The 22,199-nt window shown below is 40.1% G+C and overlaps 1 protein-coding gene across 1 annotated transcript in view; it reads left to right on the top strand.

Annotated features, from left to right (window-relative positions):
- LOC147035848 (vomeronasal type-2 receptor 1-like) overlaps window positions 1-22,199 on the top strand; it is a 97,440-nt gene that overhangs the window by 65,149 nt on the left and 10,092 nt on the right. The window contains exon 7 of the mRNA XM_085881768.1: window positions 252-704. Coding sequence (XP_085737894.1) covers window positions 252-704 — 453 coding nt within the window. The remainder of the gene's footprint in view (window positions 1-251; window positions 705-22,199) is intronic.

The following is a 22,199-nucleotide window of genomic DNA, read 5'->3' as shown; positions in this document are numbered from 1 at the left end:
CCATGATCACTGCTCAAGTGATCTTTGATAAACGAGTACACTGGTGGTTAAAATACTACATAGTTAAAAGTCAGTGATGCATTTGGATTAGATCAGGTCTAATTTGAACTACACACATCAAATTATTTTTGAACTTTGCTCCTTTTATTTTTGCAGAATTTTAGAAGCTGCTTCTACTACCCAGGAAAACTTAAATATGATTATCATTGATAAGTTTAACATTATCCGAAATTCATTCATTCCTTTTGCAGATTTGACTTTTTGCAGCAATATGTTGAAAATCCTGAATCGAGCAAATCATGGGAGAATGGCTATCATTTGTGAGATCCTGCACATCAGCCTATGTTTATCATGGGGTGTTTTCAGCTCTATCTATGTCATTTCAAACACTCAGGTACATCCAGGAAACATTGTACTTGAGTGTTCTGGGGCATCACCAGCTTGGCCAGTTTGTGTGTTGATTTCCCTCAACCTTCAGGCCGGTGTTTGTCTTTGTTTGGCTGTAAAAGCCAGAAAAGATCCTTCAGCATCTAAGGAAGGAAAGTTCATCGAGTTCAATATGGTTTGCTTATTCCTTGTGGTCTTGGCCTTTCTTCCTGCCTACAACAGCACTCAGGGTCGTTTCAATGTCGCTTCTGAGATCTTTGCCATTATTGCTGCATCCGAGAGTGTGTTGGGTTGTTTGTTTGTGCCGAAGTGCTATGGTATAATAAAAAGGATTTGAACATTACCTGTATTCCATTATTGAAACAATTTAAACATTTTCCATTGTACATTGTTTTGTTATAAATTAATTCATTCAAATTCGTTGGAATAATAAATCATTTTAATTTCCAAGTCATTTGTTCTCAGTTTCTCTTTTTCCAAAATATTCATGTGTTATGTTATTTTATGACATTGCTCTTTATTGCAGAAAATAATTTTGTTCCTCATGCCGGTTTCTATAGTCATTCTTTTGTAAACTCCACTTCCAAAGGAAAGTCATTTCAATTGACAAACGATATTTTTAAAGGCGTGTTTAACTGCATGTTATCGAATACTGTTTTAATGAATGTAAAATTCAGCATTTATCTCTTGTGCAGTTTCTTCTTCTTCCTTCTCCCCTCTCCTTGATTTCATTCCCACTTCGACTTGACTGTTAGTGTTTCCCCATTTACAATTTGTTCCCTTCCATTTTGCTCTTGCCCTTCCATGAGCCTCAATCATATATACAAAATAAACTTGAACATTATATTATGGAGTAACTTTGATTTCTGTAACAGAGCAACTGAAGTTCCCATTTCCAGAGAGAGAAACTTTGTAATAGCCTATGACAGCTCTAAAATAATAACATGTAGCATTTTGGGAAGAAAATACAACTTAAAATTCCAAAAGCTATAGCAGTGACAGCAAATATCTCTGTTGCAACTGTGTATTTTCCCTGTATGATGCTATAAGCAGGAATGAAAGCCAACAAAACTAAAAAAGAGAAACTCATGCTAAAAATGATGGCTCTTGGCTCATTAAAGAATGATGCATTATTTTGAGACACAAAAGCTAAGACGAAACAAGCAGCTGCCATAAGAACTGTATAGGTTAAAGCACAGAATGTCCAAGCTGTCAATGTTCCAGTGCATTCAACAACAATCCTGCCAACTCTGATGTCAAAGTTTTTTAATGGCTTTGGATAACTAACTACAGCCCATGCAAAACAAAGCATCAGTTGTGGAGTTACAAGTAATGTAAACAATGCATTTGCCTGCCTTCGAAAAGGCCATTTATACCCTTGTGCACCTGCAATGTTGATTGGGAATATGTTCGTTAAATTCACAAACAGGTTTTATTTTTTGAATCACTAACTTTTGTTTACTCTGAATGCAAAAAAGATAAAATAAAATTTATATTTTCTTTATAATTTTTTAACTGGTCTGAGTTGAGTGAGAAAGAATTAAAGTTCCATTACACCAATTTATTTTTTGGAACATCTGATTTTAGGTTTTTGCAGTTTTAATAATAATAATAATAATAATGATAATAATAATATGAAGAAGAGGAAGAATAACAACATCATTATCATGTACCATACTACATGCAGAGTGTAGGTTCTCCTGAAACAGTTTATGTGGCTTGGGTTACAATCCTGGATTGAACACCACTCTGATACAGAAAATCAGGGAGGATTTGGAATTTGGCCAGGGTGCCGGTGATAGCTCACCAACTCTTCCCAAAGGACACCATGGGATGTTAACATCCCCCAACTAATGTACTGGCAGTGAAACACTAAGTTTAATGTCCATCCAAGGGATGGCACACACATTGATGAATCACCCTGCCTGAGGAACACCTTAACGATTGTTGAAGGAGGGGCTGAGATTTAAACCCAGGCTTAACAGCTCATTATTTCTCACACTTCCTCTGCATAGCAGGAAAGGTGTTTTGACAATCACTTGAGTGTGTCTATCTGTTTATCTGTCTGTGTGACTGTCAAGGCCGTAACCTTTTTTTTTTACAATTTGAGCTTTTGCCATCGAATTTTCAACAAAGCTTTATTATGAGAATATGGAGAAGACAAATTAATAATTTGGTCAAAAGGCTAAAGGTCATGTTGCATAAAATCATCAATTTTCATGGAATTGACCTGAAATTAAAAAAAATTGCATGTTAGGTAACTGCATTGGTTCAGCAATCAAAAGCAAAGAGCCGATTTTTTTTTTCAGATCAAAAGGCCAGTGTTCAATAAAATCATAAATTTCCATCTGATTGACTTGAAATTTGAGCAGGATTAGCATATTGGGTCAATGAAGCCTATTCCTATTGTTTTGTATTTTTGTTTTTTTTTGCTGTTTTTGTCATGTTTAGCAAACGGAAGAAGTCCGAATGCAAATCAGATATCGACGGGCTTTGCATTTTCCGATGCTTTCTCATTTGTAGTAGTAGTAGTAGAAGTATTAGTTGTTGTTTAGCCCCAGTCAGGTCTGCTCAAACAGGCCTGTGGCACAGGGATAGCCGATTGATTTATGAGGTGTGACCCGGAGATCCCTCACATCTATTATGTTGCATTCTTGTCTTAGTGGAGTCAGGATGCACAATCTTCCATGATGTATTTTATTGAGTGTGGAGCAACCTGGCAGAGGTTGCAAGTGTTGTCAGTGGTGTCATCGAGTCTGTCTTTGTCCAGCAAAAGCTATGGGTGGTGTCCACAGCATGAAAGGTGAACACTATCAGATCTGGGGAGTATTTTCTCCATGTCATTCATTGATGGGGTGTTTTGTGCCCAAGATACTGTTTGGGCCTTGGTTATTGATTGCGTTTTAGGTGATGTGAGTATGAATGTGTTTTTTGGTATTTGTTATTCAGTGTTTCATAAATTCAGTGTTGAAAAAGATAATTCGTAAAAAGATGAGGTATTAAGATAGATTTGCAATCTCTAATTACTGAGGGTGTACAAATATTAAAAGTCAGAGAGTTTGCAATTTGAGGAACAGATGTGAAGATTGATGAACAAAAGAGTCGATGTTTGTGTGAAGAATGACAAGGAGATCCCATTGATTGATCACCACAACGTCCTTGCATAAAGTCAAATCTGTAATTTGGTCACAAATGTAGTAAGGAACCAAATTATGTTTGGCTTTTAAGATTATGAACAAAATGCTATAATCAGGCAGTTTATTGGGAGACATTGTTTGAACATCTCACCATTTGAACATCCGTGAATTCCCACTATCATTTGGATAAAGTAAGAAAAGGCAAAAGTGAGAAATGTAAATATGAGAGGTTTTTGCATTCGACAGCTTGCATTACTTGGCCTTCCAACATTTATCACACAACTTACAAAACAACCAGATAATGCCAGTAATAATAGGCCATGTATCTGAGAGCTGTTAGTTCTTTCTTTGAGAACTTTCCTTTTCTTGGATATGAAAATCAAAAGAATGAATGATAAAGTCAATCCAAAAATGTCAGATGCCATAAGAATGATTGCAATTGAGTCAGAGAAAGCTAGGAATTCTTCTTCCATCAACAAACATGTGTCGCGATGTTCATTTGGCCAGAACTCTTTTGAACACTGATTGCATTCTGATGAGTCTGAAAAAAGAAGTTTCAGAAAACAGCTTTGATGTCAGGAGTAAAAAATGGTCATGAACTTCGCCTTGCTCATCATTTTTTGTTGGCACGAGGAAGCAAAACAATCTCACTCAGCAAGAATAATTACGGGAATTGTCAAGATGAATAGTCAGACGATGCCAAAACTACAAGCATATATATTTTATATACTGTCATTTCAGAGATTCACAGGCAGTGTGATTCATCAATGTGTGTGCCTTATCCCAATGGATGTTAAACTGCACACCGGATCAGCCGAAATTCAAACCCCTCTCCTCCTCTACCCACCTCCATCCTCTCTGCCTTTCTCTTTCTCTTTCTCTCTTTCTCCCCCCCCCCCACACCCTTAATCTCCCCATCAGCGAAGCAACGGGTTGTATTTGCTCGTCTATTCTAATAATTGGCAGTGTGTCTCCTCCAAAACTCAAAAACCATGAAACCTAACGGCCTGAAACTTTGCATGCATACAATGTGAACTCCAAGTAAGTGCATGAGTGAAATTTGGGTGATTGGGTTAAATATAACACCCCTTTTGAAGATTATTAATGGCTTTACTTAATTATCCTTTGTCAAGGTGTTATCCTTGGCCAACCCTCTGTCAGGTGGCTGCTGGGATCTTAAATCGCCATTTTGTTTGGCATGTGCAAACATGCCTTGCTTTGGAAACACGATCTACTCTCACAGACAGTTAAAGTATATCATCAAAATATTATAGCTGATTTGAAAATCGGATCTGATGGACTAAATAAGTCTCAAAATAAAGAGTGAAATCTGAAATTTTTAACAAATGAGCGATTTTTAGAACTAAGTGAATTTATTTAAGCAAAAGCATTAAACTTAACTTTTTATATTGTTCAGACAATTGTATTTCGTGAGGAAAAGAGGAAGGAATGTGCAGAAAGTGGAACTTGATTTGGCGCAAAGCCATGCTCTCTAAACTGTTTTTACAATCCATGACGATAAAGTTGACAGGGGTCTTTTTTTCGGCAATTATATCAGCAGTTTTCTTTTTCCATATTGTACGATTTGCTTTCATGACAAAATATTAATGTAAATGCACAAACAGTTTCTGTAATATATTACTAGTCAGCAGAGACTGAAAAGAAAGAGGCACATACACAGCACCCATGGAGGTCAATTGTGGTGTGGTTTGTGTGTTCCTGCATGTGAGCAGGTTGGGGGAACCCTCGTGCTGCCTTCCCCTCCCCACTGGCTGCCTTCCCCTCCCCTCTTGCTGCCTTCCCCTCCCATCTTGCTACCTTCCCCTACCCATGTGCTGCCTTCCCCTCCCCATGCACTGCCTTTCTCTTCCCTAGTACTGCCTTGTCTTCCACTCCTCTTGTGCTGCCTTCCCCTCCCCTTGCTTCCTTCACCTCCCCCTTTCAATGCCTTCCTTTCCCCTCTTACTGACACTCTCCTCCCCTTACAGCAATGAATCGTCAGATCATGGCAGGATAGCCGAAAGGTACACATGCTCGCTCTAAGCTGTCTAGCCTGCATTCAAATCCCGACCCAGCTATAAACTCTCATCTCAGAGTTTCACAGGCAGTGTGATTCATCAATGTGTGTGCCGTCTCTCGGATGGATGTTATCCTGCACTCCACATCCGCCGGAATTCCCTCCTCTCCTCCCCTACCTCTCCCCATCCTCTCTCTGGCTCTCTCACACCGATCCCACCCCTATCCCTCTCTCCCACCACTCATCCTCACTCTTCCTCTCTCTGACTGCTCTCCCACTCTCCCTCATTTCCCTCCTTCCTCTCTTCCTCCTCTCTTCTTCCCCTCCCTCCTGTCTTTCTCCTCTCCCTCTTTCTCTTCCCACCTCCCTCAAGGTTGTATTTGCTAGTATTAGCTAAAATAGAGAATCCGAGGTTGGAATGATTTCACAAACAATGTGGATTTATTTGCATAAATCTCATGGAGAAAAATGTCCATAAATCACATTACAAGCTTCTCCATATGCAGAAGACACGTGCAAGAGATAAGTCTACAAGGTGTACATAAAGTCCTTGTGCAAATTTGAACTTTCATAGCTTTTGATATGCACATGATGGAAACAAACTGTAAATGGTGCATGACAGCATGCTTCAACACATTTTTACTCGATAGATATAAAACTATTAGACTTCACCATAATCCCCATGTTTCGTAATATATAGTTCAATCCGATTTTCAAACTTGTTGAAAACTTTCTCCAGTAGCTGCTGAATATTTTCTGAATTGAATTTGTCATCCAAGCCCTAAGTTCATAAAAAATGATGTGGTTTTGATGAGGAAACAGCATTTTAAAATAGCCACATTAAATGGAGTCCAATAAGGACAGATCAGGCAAATGAGGTGGAAGAGCAATTGGTTCACGACTACTGAACCACTTGATTGGAAAGACATCATTCAAGAATCATCGCACATTCAAAGCAGAGTGCCCGAGAGCTGCTTCTTGTTGGTACAACGTGATACGCAAAAGATTTAGTTATCGTAATTTGGGAGCCAAATGTGGTAAATGTGGTGGTTGACTTTACCACTGATGTTGAAGTTGCCTCATCAAAAAATGTCAAGTCAACAAAAAAACTCAGGGAAGAGATTTAACAACAGCAATACCAAAAACAACATTAGCATCAACAAAACGTGATGGATTTTGCTTTCATATTCAATTTAAAGCTTGTTTCTGTCATGTGAATATTAAAAGTTATGAAAGTTCAAATTGCACAAGGACTTTATGGAATATATATGTATATATATATATATATATATATATATATATATATATATATATATATATATATATATATATATATATATATATATATATATCTTCTTCCAGATGCTCCTGTTAGGGGTTGCCACAGCGGATCATCCGTATGATCCACATAGAGATTTGGCACATGTTTTACACCAGATGCCCTTCCTGACGCAACTCTGGTCGCCTCTTACGACACAGGGATATGGTACACCTATTTTAACCGGGGTGTACACTGGCCCAGTACAGTGGTACTCATTTCGCCGACCTCGGAAGGATGACAGGCTGAGTCAACCCCCTGATGTATTAATTCAATGGCCCAACGGGCCAACGGGGCTTGAACTCAGGACCTTTTGGATCCCAAGCCGTTGCCCTAACCACTGCGCCAACACCAGGCTCATATATATATATATATATATATATATATATATATATATATATATATATATATATATATATATATATATATATATATATATATATATATATATATATATATATATATATATATATATATATATATATATATATATATATATATATATATATATATATATATATATACATACATATACATATATTTTACTCTGTTTTTCATGCATCTACTGGAATTCTGTCACAATTATATAAACATACCTTTGTTAACATTAAGGGAGACAGAGTTCGAGTTTTGTGCTGACAGTGTTGTTAATAAAGGTGTTTGTAAACTTATGTGCTCAGTTTCACTACCTGGAAAAGGTGTTGTGCTCAGGAAAAGGTGTAGTGGTTTAATCTGATTGAGGTAATTTCAGTGATTAGATACAAAGTTGTTATAAATAAGTTTTGCTGCGTTTTGCCATTTATACATATACTCGTGAGATAACTGTGATACGCACAGGTGTCCCAGGAAAAAATAATATTCCTTTACTGTCGTAATTCTCTGCAGGCTACTTTAGTAGGACCTGCTACCAACAAGAATATATGAGAGTACAACTCTCATATACTATACTGCAGCATTTTTGCCTGGGGTATGCCCAAAAGGAAACAGACAAGGTGGTTAAGGCGAATACCAAACCATGAACCAATGAATTCCACATTCGTGTGCGACCTTTAGTCGAATGTAAGGCACGGACAGCTGGTTCATGAAGGAATTGAGCAAAAAACGTATTGCAGCTTACCCCACCAGAAGGTGGATATGTAATGCTTCTATACACAGTCAATGGAGAAACTGCAGAAACAGAATCCCCGAAAGTGAGCGAAAACCGAGAATCTCAATTGTTTTGAGACAGTACCGAACTAGCGAATGTTTGCACATGCGGTAAATAGCGAAAATGCTAATTCCGAAATGAGATATATATATATATATATATATATATATATATATATATATATATATATATATATATATATATATATATATATATATATATATATATATAGATTTCATGGTGGTGGAAAATCATAATTGTACTGAGAAATTTGTAAAACTTCCCACCCATCTTAGGACACTCAATGGGAACCCCAGAAGGTTTCACAGAAAGTTTGTCAGGGCTAGCCCCAAAACTGAGGGTGTAGTTTGGGGACAGACAGACAGACAGACACATATATATGCAGTATATATTTGGTGATTGGATGTCTACTAATTAGTGTTTAAATTTCTCTTTCGCCTCGACTGTGGTTGAGCTTTAGGTAGTGACCCCTACCCCTTTAATAGAAAGTAATTATCATTTTCTATGCCATGTCCAAGAGTATTTGTATTTTTTTTTTTTAATCGTTTCTGGAATGTACCAGTAATATTGGAGAATTTTCCAACACTGCAAGGAATACAATCAAAGCAGCAAAAAGGCTCAGATTTCTTTACAAACTTGCGTGTTCCAGGTGGGCAAGGTTCACTGCATATCGAGATTGGCACCTGGAGTGAAAGGAAATGACAAAATTAGATTGTGTTCAAATGATAAATGGTAAACCTTTGATTTCAAAAGTTTACATAAACTCTTTCAAGAAATACAAAATATGCTTTGTATCTATTAGTAATTGTACTGTGGTTTCTGGTTTCAAAATTAGTTTTTCATTATTTATATATTCACACTTTAACCACACAAGAATACTTAGAAGGCCATAATTCTTAGCTCAGTGGAGTACTGCTACCCCTTTGATGATGGCTGCTGGTGCCTCTTCCTCACATGTTTGATGTCTTGATACCCTGGAGACCACCCTCAAACTAATTGGAATCTCCCACAACAAAACTGAACCTCTGCGCTTGTTACTGCCACATTGCAGCCAAGTCAGTAACCTCTCTGTCTTTTACCACTTCCTTTCTGATCTTGTAACCTTTACTTTTTGAGTTGATCCCCCCTCCAGTCTGCAGGTCTCTGCAGGCTGCACACATTTTGCCAGTAAACAATTTCTGGTGAAACTCAAAAATCCCAGGTTCACTGCACACTTCAACTGATTTGTTTCTCTTTTCTTTCACCTGTGTAACTAACTTCATCAATCTTTTTAATTACAGGGATTCAAGATGGTTAACCTCCTCCCCCATAAATATTCTTGATATTTTCTACCCTCTTTAACCCACTCAAGTCGTTTATCGCATCCTTTTCAGGTGACTGTGTTTTCTCACTTCTCACTCCACCCAACTTTCCATTTTCTGTTCCATTGCTGTTTCATCCATGGTCCTCCCCACCTGTTCTCTCAGCCCCCTTGTTGCTGTGTTTGAGATCATTTCCTGCTTCTTCAACTCCTGTGACTTCTCAACTTCCTCCTCTGCTCACTCTTTCTCATGGCCATTCCCCTTCCAAGTGTCCTTCTGGTACATTCCTCTCCCATGATGTTTGTGCCCCCCACTCCCCTTTGTACTTAGCTTGGTAGAATCTAATTTAGTCGGCTGAGGCCAATTGAAGCGAGCTTGAGGCCATTTATTCCTAATGTGTGAAACACCCTGAAACCCATGCCTCCAGACAGCAGACTTTTGGGAATGCCGGCTGCATTTTCCATTCAATCATCATGTGTCTTTGTTAAAAAATTATCTGTAAGTAGGCACTCCTGTGTTGATAGATTTGTATCAACTGCTCCAGCGGTTGTGGAGAAAACGAATTTAAAAGTGAGGGAGGAAGCGAGGGCCTCAGGTGTCATTCTACAACATGGTCATGGATGGTTGTGGATGCCAATTCAAAGTGTATTTTTATAATATTGGCAGATATAACCAGTGTTTAGTTTTTAACATTTCATAAGATTTTTATCGATTAAAATATTCAGGATTACTTAACTATTCCATTGCATAAATATTATATTTTTACAGATATAATATTCTGATATTATGACAGTTCTGTTTACCACCCATACGAAACGTAACCGCGTATAATGCTCTTCCTCAACTTCAACTCCACATATGCACTGCACACTGAATCCTCTGACCCAGAACCGGATATTTTCACAGAGATGTAAATACCACATCACTCATTGAATTTATTTTTATTATACACATTCATGGAACTGTAATAAGTTTTTACCCAGAATTTGAATGTCCCTTTTCTATAAATTTTGATTTATTTACTGTGGATTTTTTTTTTCCTCCACCAGTCTGTGAGTGTGGTCTCAAATCAGCATTTATTGACATTTACCAATAGAAATTGAATCCCACAAAGCCAGTTTTTCCTGTTCTGTGTTCTATTTCTTCCATGAGTATCAACTTTGTATACGTACAAAAACACGCACATTCGACTAATAATAATAATAATAATAATAATAATAATAATAATAATAATATTTTAAAAATAATAATAAATGTGGACTATAGACTTCTGCGATGCATTATTTCATCCCCTTATTCCAGGTCTAATAAAAATCCCACAATATAAAGACTTGTATTCACATACAATGAATAAAACAAAATATTTACAATTTTGTCGGACAACATTGATTGTTTTAGTGTTTCGCAACAAATTTCAAAGACAGACAACATTTTACAAGGAAAAATTTATCTTTACCTCGCTGAGTCTTCCATTCCACTTGATTGCGCTTGTATTCATTTGAAGAAACTTGTTTTGAGATGCAGATGAATCAAAAAAACCAACTACATTGAAATACAACTCGTCGCTCTCTCCAGCTTGCCAGTTTATCAACTCGTACCTTGCTGGAGGATTCCCATCCTCGTCAAAATAGAGTGATTCATTGGAATTGTCCACAAAATGTACCTTCCTTAGATAAAGCATTAACTGTAGAAAAAAGTGCGGCAAAAATAAATTAATAAAAAGCCTTAGCTCAGGTCGGATCTCCTCAAAATGATCAAGTATGAGACTAATTCTCACAAGATAAATTAAATTTTAAAAAATAACCCCCGTGTGGGGGTGACAGTCATCTCTATAACACCACAAATTCTCAATGTTCAGTTATGACCGAAGACTACTGCGCAACTCGAACTGTGCAGTTTGGTTAAAAATGACTCGGCATTTTGGCGCGCGCACACGAAATTATATTTTGAAAATAAATGCCGACGTTTACATTTCGGGTTTTGAAACTTTTGCACCTTCGGCGGAAAATGTATAAATATACAAGGTCAGCTGCTATGCAATGACACCATTCACTAACTTTTACCATGCCCAGTAGAGAATATATAGCCTCCTGAATTTGAATGTAGGGCAGTTTTTGCAAATTTTGAAGTCACGTGACGTGAAAACGAAAGCGAAATTCGAAAATCCGGCCCGAGCAAATTTAGATATTGTCCCATAAATTCATATGCTACAATCAAATTCAAGATCTCTTCAGAAATGTCGGAGGAGATAGAATTTGAATATCGTCATTTTCGTAACTTCAAAGGCCTCGTGACCTTGACTTGACCTTCGGTGACCTTGAAAGTCATGCCATCGTGTACATTTCATCGACCTCTATCAGGATCCCTAATGACCAGATCTCCTGCTTCAACTTCATTGTGAACAGACGGACGGACGGACGGATTGATTGAAGGACATCGACACCCATATTATTAGGTCATGCTCGAAGAGATGACCTAAAAACTACTGTCTATTTAACTCGTCACATATTTTTTATACTTTGTAGGTCATCTACCTAATCCTAATTAGTCAGGAAATAGACCCTATTCGGCTCTCGTTCGGAACACTGTAACACTTTTTTATTTTAACAGCTAGAAGGCTAGTTTTGGTTTTACCTTGTAGAGAATTATTTTTTACTACAGATCGCCAAGTTTAAGCAACTTTGAGCTCGTGATAGATGAGAAATTGACTAAAATTTAAGGCTGAAAATGCACTGCGCATGCTCAGATGTTCTGAACTCGGACGAGGAATAAGGTCTATTGGAGAGCTTTTCTTGAATTTGCCATTTCACTATTAATAAGGGTGTGCGGTTTGGTTATTTTTCTGTTCGGTTGGGGTGATTAGCTCTGTTCTTTGGTTCAGGTCAAACAACTCATCCCTCAAAATCGACCAATTCTACTGTCTAGGACTAAGCAAACTTCTACAGAATGCATGTTAGACACTCTACAATAACTGAAAGTAAATGATGGCTATAGAGTAAATTAATTGGTGGGAAGGATGGGATGGTTAGGTAGGAAGGTAATGATGGACAACGTGATGCTCAAGTTCACAGTCAAACTCCTTCCAACTGCTGCTACTCGACTCATGTATATTTATACATTTTCCGCCGAAGGTACAAAAGTTTCAAAACCCGAAATGTAAACGTCGGCATTTATTTTCAAAATATAATTTCGTGCGTGCGCGCCAAAATACCGAGTCATCTTTAACCAAACTGTGCAGTTCGAGCTGTGCAGTAGAACTGCGCAGTAATCTTCGGTCATAACTGAACATTGAGAACTTGTGGTATTATAGAGATGACCGTCACCCCCAAACGGGGGTAATTTTTTATTCAAACTTCATCTCAGACTAATTTTAATGAGTAATGCATAAAAATAAGACCGCTTGTCCTGAAGCTTAGCTGGATCAGGAGTTACAGTCGCTCAAACCCCCCGCAGACCCCCCTAGACCATGAATTTTTTTAATGCATGAATAAATATTCGTACATCAAGGGTGATGAAGGTTGTGGTCAAATTTCATTGAAATTCTTTGTGTAGTTCAGAGAAGAGAGCAAATACTTATTTTGGTGTGTGAGAAACACCACCACCCCTACCCCCTCTTCGACTCCCTTAATGAGAGCAGATTTTGATGCGGCCAATAAACTTAAGTACATCACAGGTGATGAAGGTTGTGGTGAAGTATCATGAAAATTGTGTTTGTCGTTTCCAAGAAGAGAGCAAATACCTATTTTATGGGGTCAACCAATCCACCGCCCCCCCCCCCCCAACGGTAGAACCCATTAATGAGTGTAGATTTTGATATGGTACATAAACTTTGGTACATCCCCAGTGAAGAATGTTGTGGTCAAGTTTCATTAAAATTGTTTGTGTAGTTTCGGAGAAGAGAGCAAATTCCTATTTGGGGGTTCAACCCCCTGCCTCCCGTAGACCTCTGAATGAGTGCAGATTTTGATGCGGTCGATACACTGATACTTTACTGGTGATGAAGGTTGTGGTCAAGTTTCATTGTAATTGTGTGTGTAGTTTTGGTGAAGAGAGCAAATACCTATTTTTTTTGGGGGGAGGGGTTCAAAAAAACCCGTAGACCTTAATTAGCGCAGATTTTGATGCTGTCAATATACCGTCGTTAGGCAACAGAAAGGAAGCTTGTGGCCAAGTATCAGCAAAATTGTGTCTTTGCTTCAATTGTTAATGTCTGAAGTGTTTACTGACTGACGGATTCACTCACTCACTCACCTACAGACACTGCGTGATCCCATAAGGTCACCTGCATAAAGTCCAGGGGAGCTAAAAATGGGAGAATTGTAACTGCTTCATGGAGTAAATTATTTAGTCTTTGGCTACCACCCCTTTTGGACATCCAACCCACACAATACTATCATACTAAAATATGCAATTTGCTGTCTGTCTGTCTGTCTGTCTGTCTATCTGTCTATCTATTGGACTGAGATACATTTGGTCGTTACTTATTCATTCTTAACCAAACCAGCCAGGGGGAATAAGGGTCACATGAAGTACAGCTAAGATATAAGAGCTCGGACTTTATAGTGACTTAATTTTCCCCCCTCTTCAAGAGGGAATTCCACCTTGGACAAACACCGTGTTAAGGTGTACAGATAGCTTATCATGGCATTTATCATATTTCTCTTTAAGGTGTATAGCTCATTGTGGGGCTCACCTAAAGGAAGTAAAAATTAGTATAACCACCAACTCTTCAGTTACTTCTTTTCAACGTATGATTATGTTTTTAAACAGTTACCACTGTTGTTTAGCACTGGACTGAAATAAGATTGGAGGAAACATCACCCATAGACTAACAGATCCAAGCCGGCACAAATTGCTGGGCGTCTTTCGAGGCCACAATGATCTTTAGTTAATAAAGGTTCTTAATGAGTCTTTACGCATTAATGATATCAATTGCCTGTCAATTTTTTATGGCCGTCAGATTGTATGTGGACTGGAAATGGATTGTTTTTTTAACTTAAATTTTGTGTCCTCATGTGTGATATGTCATGGGTTCAGGTGTGACGTGCAATATGTCCCAATTGTGAACTTTATTTGATGCGAAACCACATTACTTATGTTTGCTAGCATTGTTTAATACTCACATGAGGGAAATTTGGAGATATTCTTTTCTTATGTTAAAGACTCCAGTCATAGATGAGTCCTCATTGAGGCTAGGCCTGAAATAACTGCATATATAGAAAAGTAAAGAAACAGAGAATAGTCTAAGAGTTTTTGAGGAAGTAAAATAATATCTGATTTTTGAAAAAGGGAAGGTCCTAAGTTGTTGTAAAGACATGCGAAGGTAAAGAGTTCCAGGGTTTGGCAGTGGAGGGGAAGAAACAAACATCATAATGGCCCACCCTTGAGTTGCCAATGGCCACACAATAATCATGTGACATAGTGGCTTGTCGAGTATTTTGTGGTCTCGCTAATGGTGGAGGTACACAAGCAGCAAGTTTACAGGAGCAAAAACCGAAGCAATATCCTTAGAAAAGAGAAAGAGAGCCAACTTTGCAGCTTAATTTGAGTGGGTTGTTTTGAGGTCAGATTGGGAGAATTGATCAGACAGATTACTTTGAAACCAGGTGTTGGCTTATAGGTTAGGTGGCTGGCTTAAGATTCTGGGGTCTTTAGTTCCTGCCCCTGTTTGGCCAATTAATTAAAAGCAGGTCGCGTTGACTCAGCCTATCATCCTTCTGAGGTCAGAAAAATGAGCACCAGTGTATTGGTGAAAGGGGCATTGCATTGTTGCCACAGCTGCTCCCCCAGCTAATGATGCTACTTGCAGCCTGGTGCTGCACATGAAGGAGGAGGAAGAAGAAAAAGGAGGAGGAGGAAGATTAATTAGGATTCAATTCTGTCCAGTATGCATGTGGAGCTAGAACCTCCCCAGAAATGAGAGTAGTACTCTATACAAGGACAAATCAATCCCTTATATAGCTCGATCAACTTTTCAGAGGAGAAGAATCTTCGACATCTGACCAGACTCTTAGTTTATTCGAGAAAAACTGAGCTATTTGCTTAATGTGTGGATTCCAGGATAAATGTGATGTTCGGGTCATACCTAGAAGGGTTATTGTATCACATGGTGTAATTGTGGAGCTTTCAAAGTAGATTGGAGAGGAGTTTCAGAGAGAGACATGGGAGGAAATTTAGTTTTAGAGGTATTAAACTTGACTTGATTCCATTTGCTTCTAACTTCTACTTTGTGTTGCCCCACTGAGAAATTTTGTCCAAATCTAAATTTAAAGACTGGCTTTGATAAAACGAGATGTAGATCGAGTGAAGAAAGATGGAGCAGCTGGGAAATACATGGAGGAATGTTATGTTGTCATCAGCATTCGAGTGCATTTGGTTGTTTGTGGAAGAAAAGTCATTGATAAAAAGAAGGAAGAGTGTTGGAGTCAGAACAAAACCATGAGGGACACTGCAGTTAATCGGGAAGGTTGGAAATGTTGAACCCTCACAATATGGAGATAGAGTGGTCGGAGTGAAAGCTCATAATGAGAGAGCAGAGTGAAGGAGGAAACCTGAAAGAGGAAAGCTTGGAAATCAGACCCTGACGCCAAACTCTATCAAAAGCTTTTGAGATATCAAGGACTACAACAATAGATTTCCAAAAGTCTCTGAGAGAAGAAGCCCAGCCATTCGTAATATTAGATAGGATATCACCGATCGCTATTGCCTTATGAAAGCCATATTGATGGTCAGATAGAAGACTGTGAGATTCAAGATGATTGAGAGAAATGGGAATTGAGAAGTCTTTGGGAACAGTGGAAGTCAGAGCAATGGGATGGCAGTTAGAAGGGTTTGAACGATTACCTTTGTTAAAATATGCTGTACTGAGGCATATTTCTAGGAAAGAGGAAAAGTTTGGGTTTCAAAACAAAAACAAAACGTACAAGCAAGCACAGGTGTAAGTTCTGAAGTACATTCCTTCAAGACACAAGGAGAAACGCCATCTTGTTTGTTCACCTTGTTTATGTCCAGAGAGAGCACTTTTTTGACTGCATGGAAAGAGATTATTGGGAGGGACATAGGATTGTTAAGGGGGAGATTGAATTTTGGAGTCATCAATTGTGGAATTAAAGGAGAAAAGAAAACCAACAAGAGTTGGTTTATCAGACAGAGAGACAGCGAGAGTATCATCGGATTGGAAAAGCAAAGGAAAGTTAGAGCGACAGAAATTGTTGGAGATCCTTTTAGCTGAGGACCATAAAGATCTATTGGTGGAAGAAGATGAGAGTTTGTCACATTTCTTTTGAAAAAGGAATGCTGTGCCTCACGAATAAAACATTTGCAATGATTTCTGTGGATATGAAACCTGAATGCGAATCAGAGGAAGAAGAGTTTTCCATGTCCGATATGCTGCATCCCGTGCACTAATGGCCAGAGAGCAGGAATTATTGAACCAAGAGTTGATAGGAGAGAGACACATGAAAGAGAAGGGATATAAGCCTCCATTCCTCCAACAATAACTTCATCTATGCGTTCAGCAGAGATAGAGGCATCACCCAAGGAGAGGCAGTAGTTTTCCAGGTAAAGTTAGAAAATAAGTTTTGTAAACTATTCCAGTCAGCATTATTGAAATGCCAATACTGGCATTTAGTCGGAGCAGTCGGAGGAGTAGGAATGGTGGTAAGTAAAGTGATGTTTACAAGATTGTGGTCAGAGAAACCAATTGGAGGTGAAATAGTGTGGCTGTAACACGACGGATCGGAGGGGATGTACAAATCCAACGATTGGAAGAGTGGTCTTGAGAATCTGGGATATGGGTAGGGTGGTTGATAATTTGTTCCAAATCATTGAGAATGGAAAATATAAGAGCTTTAACCCCCCTCCCCCCAACATCCGTGTGGGAAGATTTCAACCATTCCCAGTGGTGTACATTGAAGTCTCCTTAATTTAGCAATGCTGCTTGAGTGTGTGAGGATGTCATGGCCTCATGGCAAGAATAAAGCAAGTTGTAAGGTTTGTAGAGTTGAGAGAGCAGTAAGTGAAACAAAGAAAAACATATTGATGATCGGGAGAAAAATCTTAAGCCAGATGACAACAAAGTTTGGAGATTCAAGGTCCACAAGACGTACAACAGTCATGCTGATGTTGGACTAAACACAGACTCCTCCTTTGAAGCGGAAATCATGAGTGAAGGGTGTACTTTGAAATGTTAAACGAATTAACGAGAACATCATGTGACAATTTGGTCCCCGAGAGAAGCAAGATATTAGGAGAGTTACTTGCTAGATGATGTTCAACAGAGGATATATTTGAGGAAAGACCACGGATGTTGGTGAAATTAATTGAAAAAGAGTCAGGTTGTTTCACAAGGCAAGATTCTTGGGAAGGGATGACACTACTACTGCCTGAGTGCTCCCTCTCATTGGCAGCAGACAGGCAGGTCACCGGAGATTCTTCCCACCCATAGTGTATGAAACCAGGGGCCATTGACTTTTCAGACTTTATCATCATATTTAATTGGAGGCTTCTGAGGAAATGAAAAGAAAGAGGGATAAAACAAAGAGAATGTAAAGTTATGGAGTGAAAAGGAGTAAGAAAAGTGTATGATGTTTGTTTGCGAGAAAGAGAGAATGGAGCTATCCTGGTAACTATAGTTTGAATGAGACAATAAGTAATACAAGAAATCCTGATACTAAGTAATACCAAACATGGTTACGAGCAGCAATTGAATGCTCTTAAGTCTGAATGGTAGTTCTACCCTGACCAGTTGCTGTCTACAACCGACGACCAACAGAAAGCCCACCTCTTTGCAAATTTCCAAGAGTTCCTTCCTGGTCGTTTGCTTCTGTATCCATCTTGTCCACCGCATGCATCCTCCCCTTCCTCACATTCTTCCCTACATCCCTTATTTCTCCCTGTCTCTCTCTATTTTGTCACTCACCCCTGCAGTTGGTGTCCCTCCCAACTCCCACATATTTCTTTATTTCTTTTGTTCTTATGCATCCTGATACATTCTGTGTTCTTGGTCTGATACAAGCCATTCATTTTTTGGGGTACACATTGTCAAGGCTCGTTTGAGAGCTAACACACAAAACGTACAGCAAGGGGAGCAAGAGAAAAGGGGGGGGGGAGAGAGAAGGAAAAAAACAGTGTGGAACAGTGACACGAGGAGATCTGAGGTAGGGAGAGGGATGGGGCGGGGTACACGGGGTAAGCAAGATGGACACGACAGGGAATTCCACGAAGGAAAACAGTAAATTTGAAGTAGGTGAGTTTGGGTTGGATTAACGGAGGTAGAAAAGATCATGATTTTGGATGGGGGAAGATAAGATTTGGTGGTGAACAGCTGTTTCGAAGACCTGGAGGGAAGAGTGGGATTGAAGAGTGTGTGGGAGTTTGTTCCAAAGGCAGAAAAAAAAGAGAAATGAAAGAGTGAAGGTGAGCAGTGATTCTTGATTTTGGTAGTTTTACCCAAAGGTGGTTGCTGGTGGACTTTGAGTGCCCTGTGGAAATCTGGGGTGTGGGGCATATCTCAGACAGAGTGGTGGCGGGGGAGGGGCAGGCCAGAGAGGAGACAGCAGAAGACAGAAAGACCACTGACCTGCCTGCGGTGAGAAAGTGAGAGACACAAAGACTCAGCCTCATTGCGGGGGATACCAACGATCCTAAATGCCTTGGTTTTCACAGCATAAAGCCGAGAAAGGTGAGAGGCGAGAGCACCAGCCCAGAGGCGACAGCAGTACTCCATCAAGCTGTTGACGAAAGCTTTGTATGTGGTCAGGAGCTTAGGTGTGCCAAGGAAGGACTTTGCACAACGAAGGTTTCCCAGTCTGCGACTGGCTTTGGAGAACAACTTGGAAATGTAGCTTTCCCAGGAAAGATCATGGCAGATAGTGAGACCGAGAAGCTTGAGTGAAAGGACTTCTTCAAGAGGAATGTTGAGAAAGTAGATTGGGGGGGGGGGGTTCCATATGGTCCTTTCGGAGAGAGAGAGAGAGTCAGAGGGTAAGATTTGTCAGGGTTAAAGACATGTTACACATGTTGGACCACCTTCTGGTTCTATACAGATCTGCAGAGAGCAAAGAGGCTGAAGCTTGCCGATTTGAGGGATGAGAGATGGTATGGCTGAGGGTGGAGTCATCAGCAAATAGTTAAAGAGGATTTTCCAGGGAGTTTGAGAGATCATTGATGAAAACCAGTAAAAGAACAAGGCCCAGAACGCTGCCTTGAGGAACTCCAGCCTGCACAGGAAGAGGAGATGAGAGAATTCCATTTAAGGCCACATGTTGGCAGCGACAGGAGAGGAAGTCAGAGAGCCATGAGGGGAAATAGCCTTGGATACCAGAGAGAGAGAGAGAGAGAGTTTGGTGAGCAGGGCAGGGTGCCAGACCGTGTCAAAAGCACGCAATATGTCTCGTGAGGTGACTCTGATTTCATGATTGACATTGAGGTTCTCCATCCATTGTTGGGAGGGCAGAAACAGCATATCCAGGGTAGGGTGACCTGGTCTGAAACCAAGTTCTTGATCGGAAATCAAGCCATTGGAGAAGAGGAAGGATTTAATGTCAGAAGCGATGATGGATTCCATAAAGTTGCTGATGAATGGGAGAAGGCTGATTGGACTGCAGGTGCTGGGATCTGTTTTTGCACCTCTTTTCTTCAGAGTGGTTATGTTTGCTGATTTCCAATCAGATGGCGGAAGACATTGAGCAAATGAGAGGGTGAATAGAACAGAGAGAGGGTGAGCAAGAGCAAAGATGCATGTTTTTTGGACACGTCGGCTGATGCCTTCTGGACTGGTTGCAGAATCTGAGTCGAGGTTTGACAGAAAGCTCTTCATCTTTTCAGGAGAAAAGGACATAGAGTCCAGGGATAGCTGGGTGTGATTGAGAAGGTGGGTACAGAAAGTGATGGGTTTGGGGCACAAGATTTATAAGGAAACATGGAATTTAGGCATTCAGCCTTTTCATGTGCAGTGTCAGCTATGCGGCCATTTGAGGTGAGGGGGGGGGGTGGGAATGAAAGGGGAGCATTCACCAGAAAGAGACTTAACAAGATGCTTCCAGGATTTGGAGGAAGTTGATAGATTTGAGAGTTCAGACGAGATTATAAAGATGTTCCTTTCTGGCTCTTCTGACGGTAGATACACATGTGTTTTGAGCTTTGTGGAAGGAACTGAGATTGCCTTCAGTTGGATTAGCCTTCCATGAGGTGAAGGCAGGTTGTTTCACGACAACTGCCTCCAACAAGCTTCAGTGTACCATGGGCGGGAGGAAGGGGAGGAGAACTGAAGACGAGATGGGATAAATCTGTGCATGAGAAAGAGCAAGTTTCTTTTGAAGAATTCCCAGGATGAGTTGAAGTCAGAGGAAGTGGAGAGGGGAGACCAGTCTAAAAGTTTGGCTGCTTAAAGTCCCTGCCAGTTCGCCTGAGTGAAATGCGAGACTCAAAGTCCCTGATGTGGTTCTCTGATATCAGCCAGAGAGATGTCTACTTTGACACATATGTGGTCAGATGAACCGTTTGGAGTGGAGAAAAAACAGCAGATACTTGCAGGGAAATTCTTCAAAATCCGATCCAGAAGAGATGGAGTACCATTGGATGAGGTCCGAGTCGGGAAGTTGACTGATTGAGTCAGTCCCAATGAGTCGAATAATTATTTTGCTGAAGTGACATGGCAGGTGAGAGAGGTTCCCACACCCAGCCTTCTGGAATGATGACAGTTGAAGTCACCACATCTGAGGAAGAGAGTGTTGCGATGAAAGGATTGAAGTTGGTCCATGTTTACAGAGAGTGAGATGTAAATGGAGTCATCACTGTTTGGTGGATGGTGCAACACATAAAAACATGAGGTAGGAGTGGAGAGGAAGCCTTAGCCAGAGGTATTCCTGAGGGTGTGGGGGAAAAGGGGCAGTACATGGTGAGTGAGGAATGGAGTCTTTGATGAAGAGAGCAACTCCGCCGCCAGGACGAGGCTCAGGTCTGGAGGGAGTAACCAGGGAGAGATACTAGGGCATCAGCGACATCTTGAAGGAGGTAAGTTTCTGTTCAGCAGATTATGTCTGGTCTGTCATTGGCAAAATGTGTGGACAGATCTGTTAGGTTTGAATGAAGGCCCTGGATGTTTCAGGTCCACACTCTTAAGAAAGAGGAAGGGGGAGGTTTTGGATGTGGGGGAGGGAAGGGGAATTGTAGGATGAGGGAGGAGGGGGATAGTTAAGGAGAGTTATTGAAAGTATGGGTGTCAATTGGTGGGGGACGGGGGGGACAGGTCCCCCCCACTTTTTATCAAGGGGGGTACAACGTATCGACCCCCCCCACTTTTTTCATTGAACGTAAGTTACGTAACACAAAACGAGCTGCTCTCGTACAACCAGGCCGAGATGCTCTCAAATACAAGAATACATTTTTAAATCTCCATTAAACTTTTATTGGTCTATTATAGTTATATTAAAGATGATAGGTTAACAATTCAACATTGAGAATCCGTGCTTCCCAAGCCATGGCCTCCCACCGGCCAAGCGTCCATAGCGACGTCGCTTTTTGATCCTTCGATGTCGGCTCTTCCTATCATTGCGAAGCAGAATTCGCCAAGCATTGGATTGTTCACCCACTAACAGGGAACGTGACCTGGACATTTTCAGGTATGTTGGGACGTTTTCGGACTTTGTATCGTCATTTTATGAGTGTTTAAAAAAATTGCGGCTTCATGGCCTGGAGCGCCACACCTCGGATAGTGTTAGGCCGCAACGGCTCGGGGCCCCTTTAGCGACCAAAATAGTTTATTTCACCTTTCTAACTTATATCGCCGGATGCCTGATATTATTACCTGCACGATGATGTGTGTGTGTTTAATTTTGTGACTTTGCACCGTCGAGTTTAAGACAATAAA

The sequence above is a fragment of the Eptatretus burgeri genome, chromosome 1, assembly GCF_056783735.1.
Source record: "Eptatretus burgeri isolate ZD-2024b chromosome 1, Ebu_testis_v1, whole genome shotgun sequence".
NCBI classification, from domain to species: Eukaryota; Metazoa; Chordata; class Myxini; order Myxiniformes; family Myxinidae; genus Eptatretus; species Eptatretus burgeri.
Note: the sequence above shows the minus strand (reverse complement) of the source record. Positions and strands in the feature narration are given on the sequence as shown.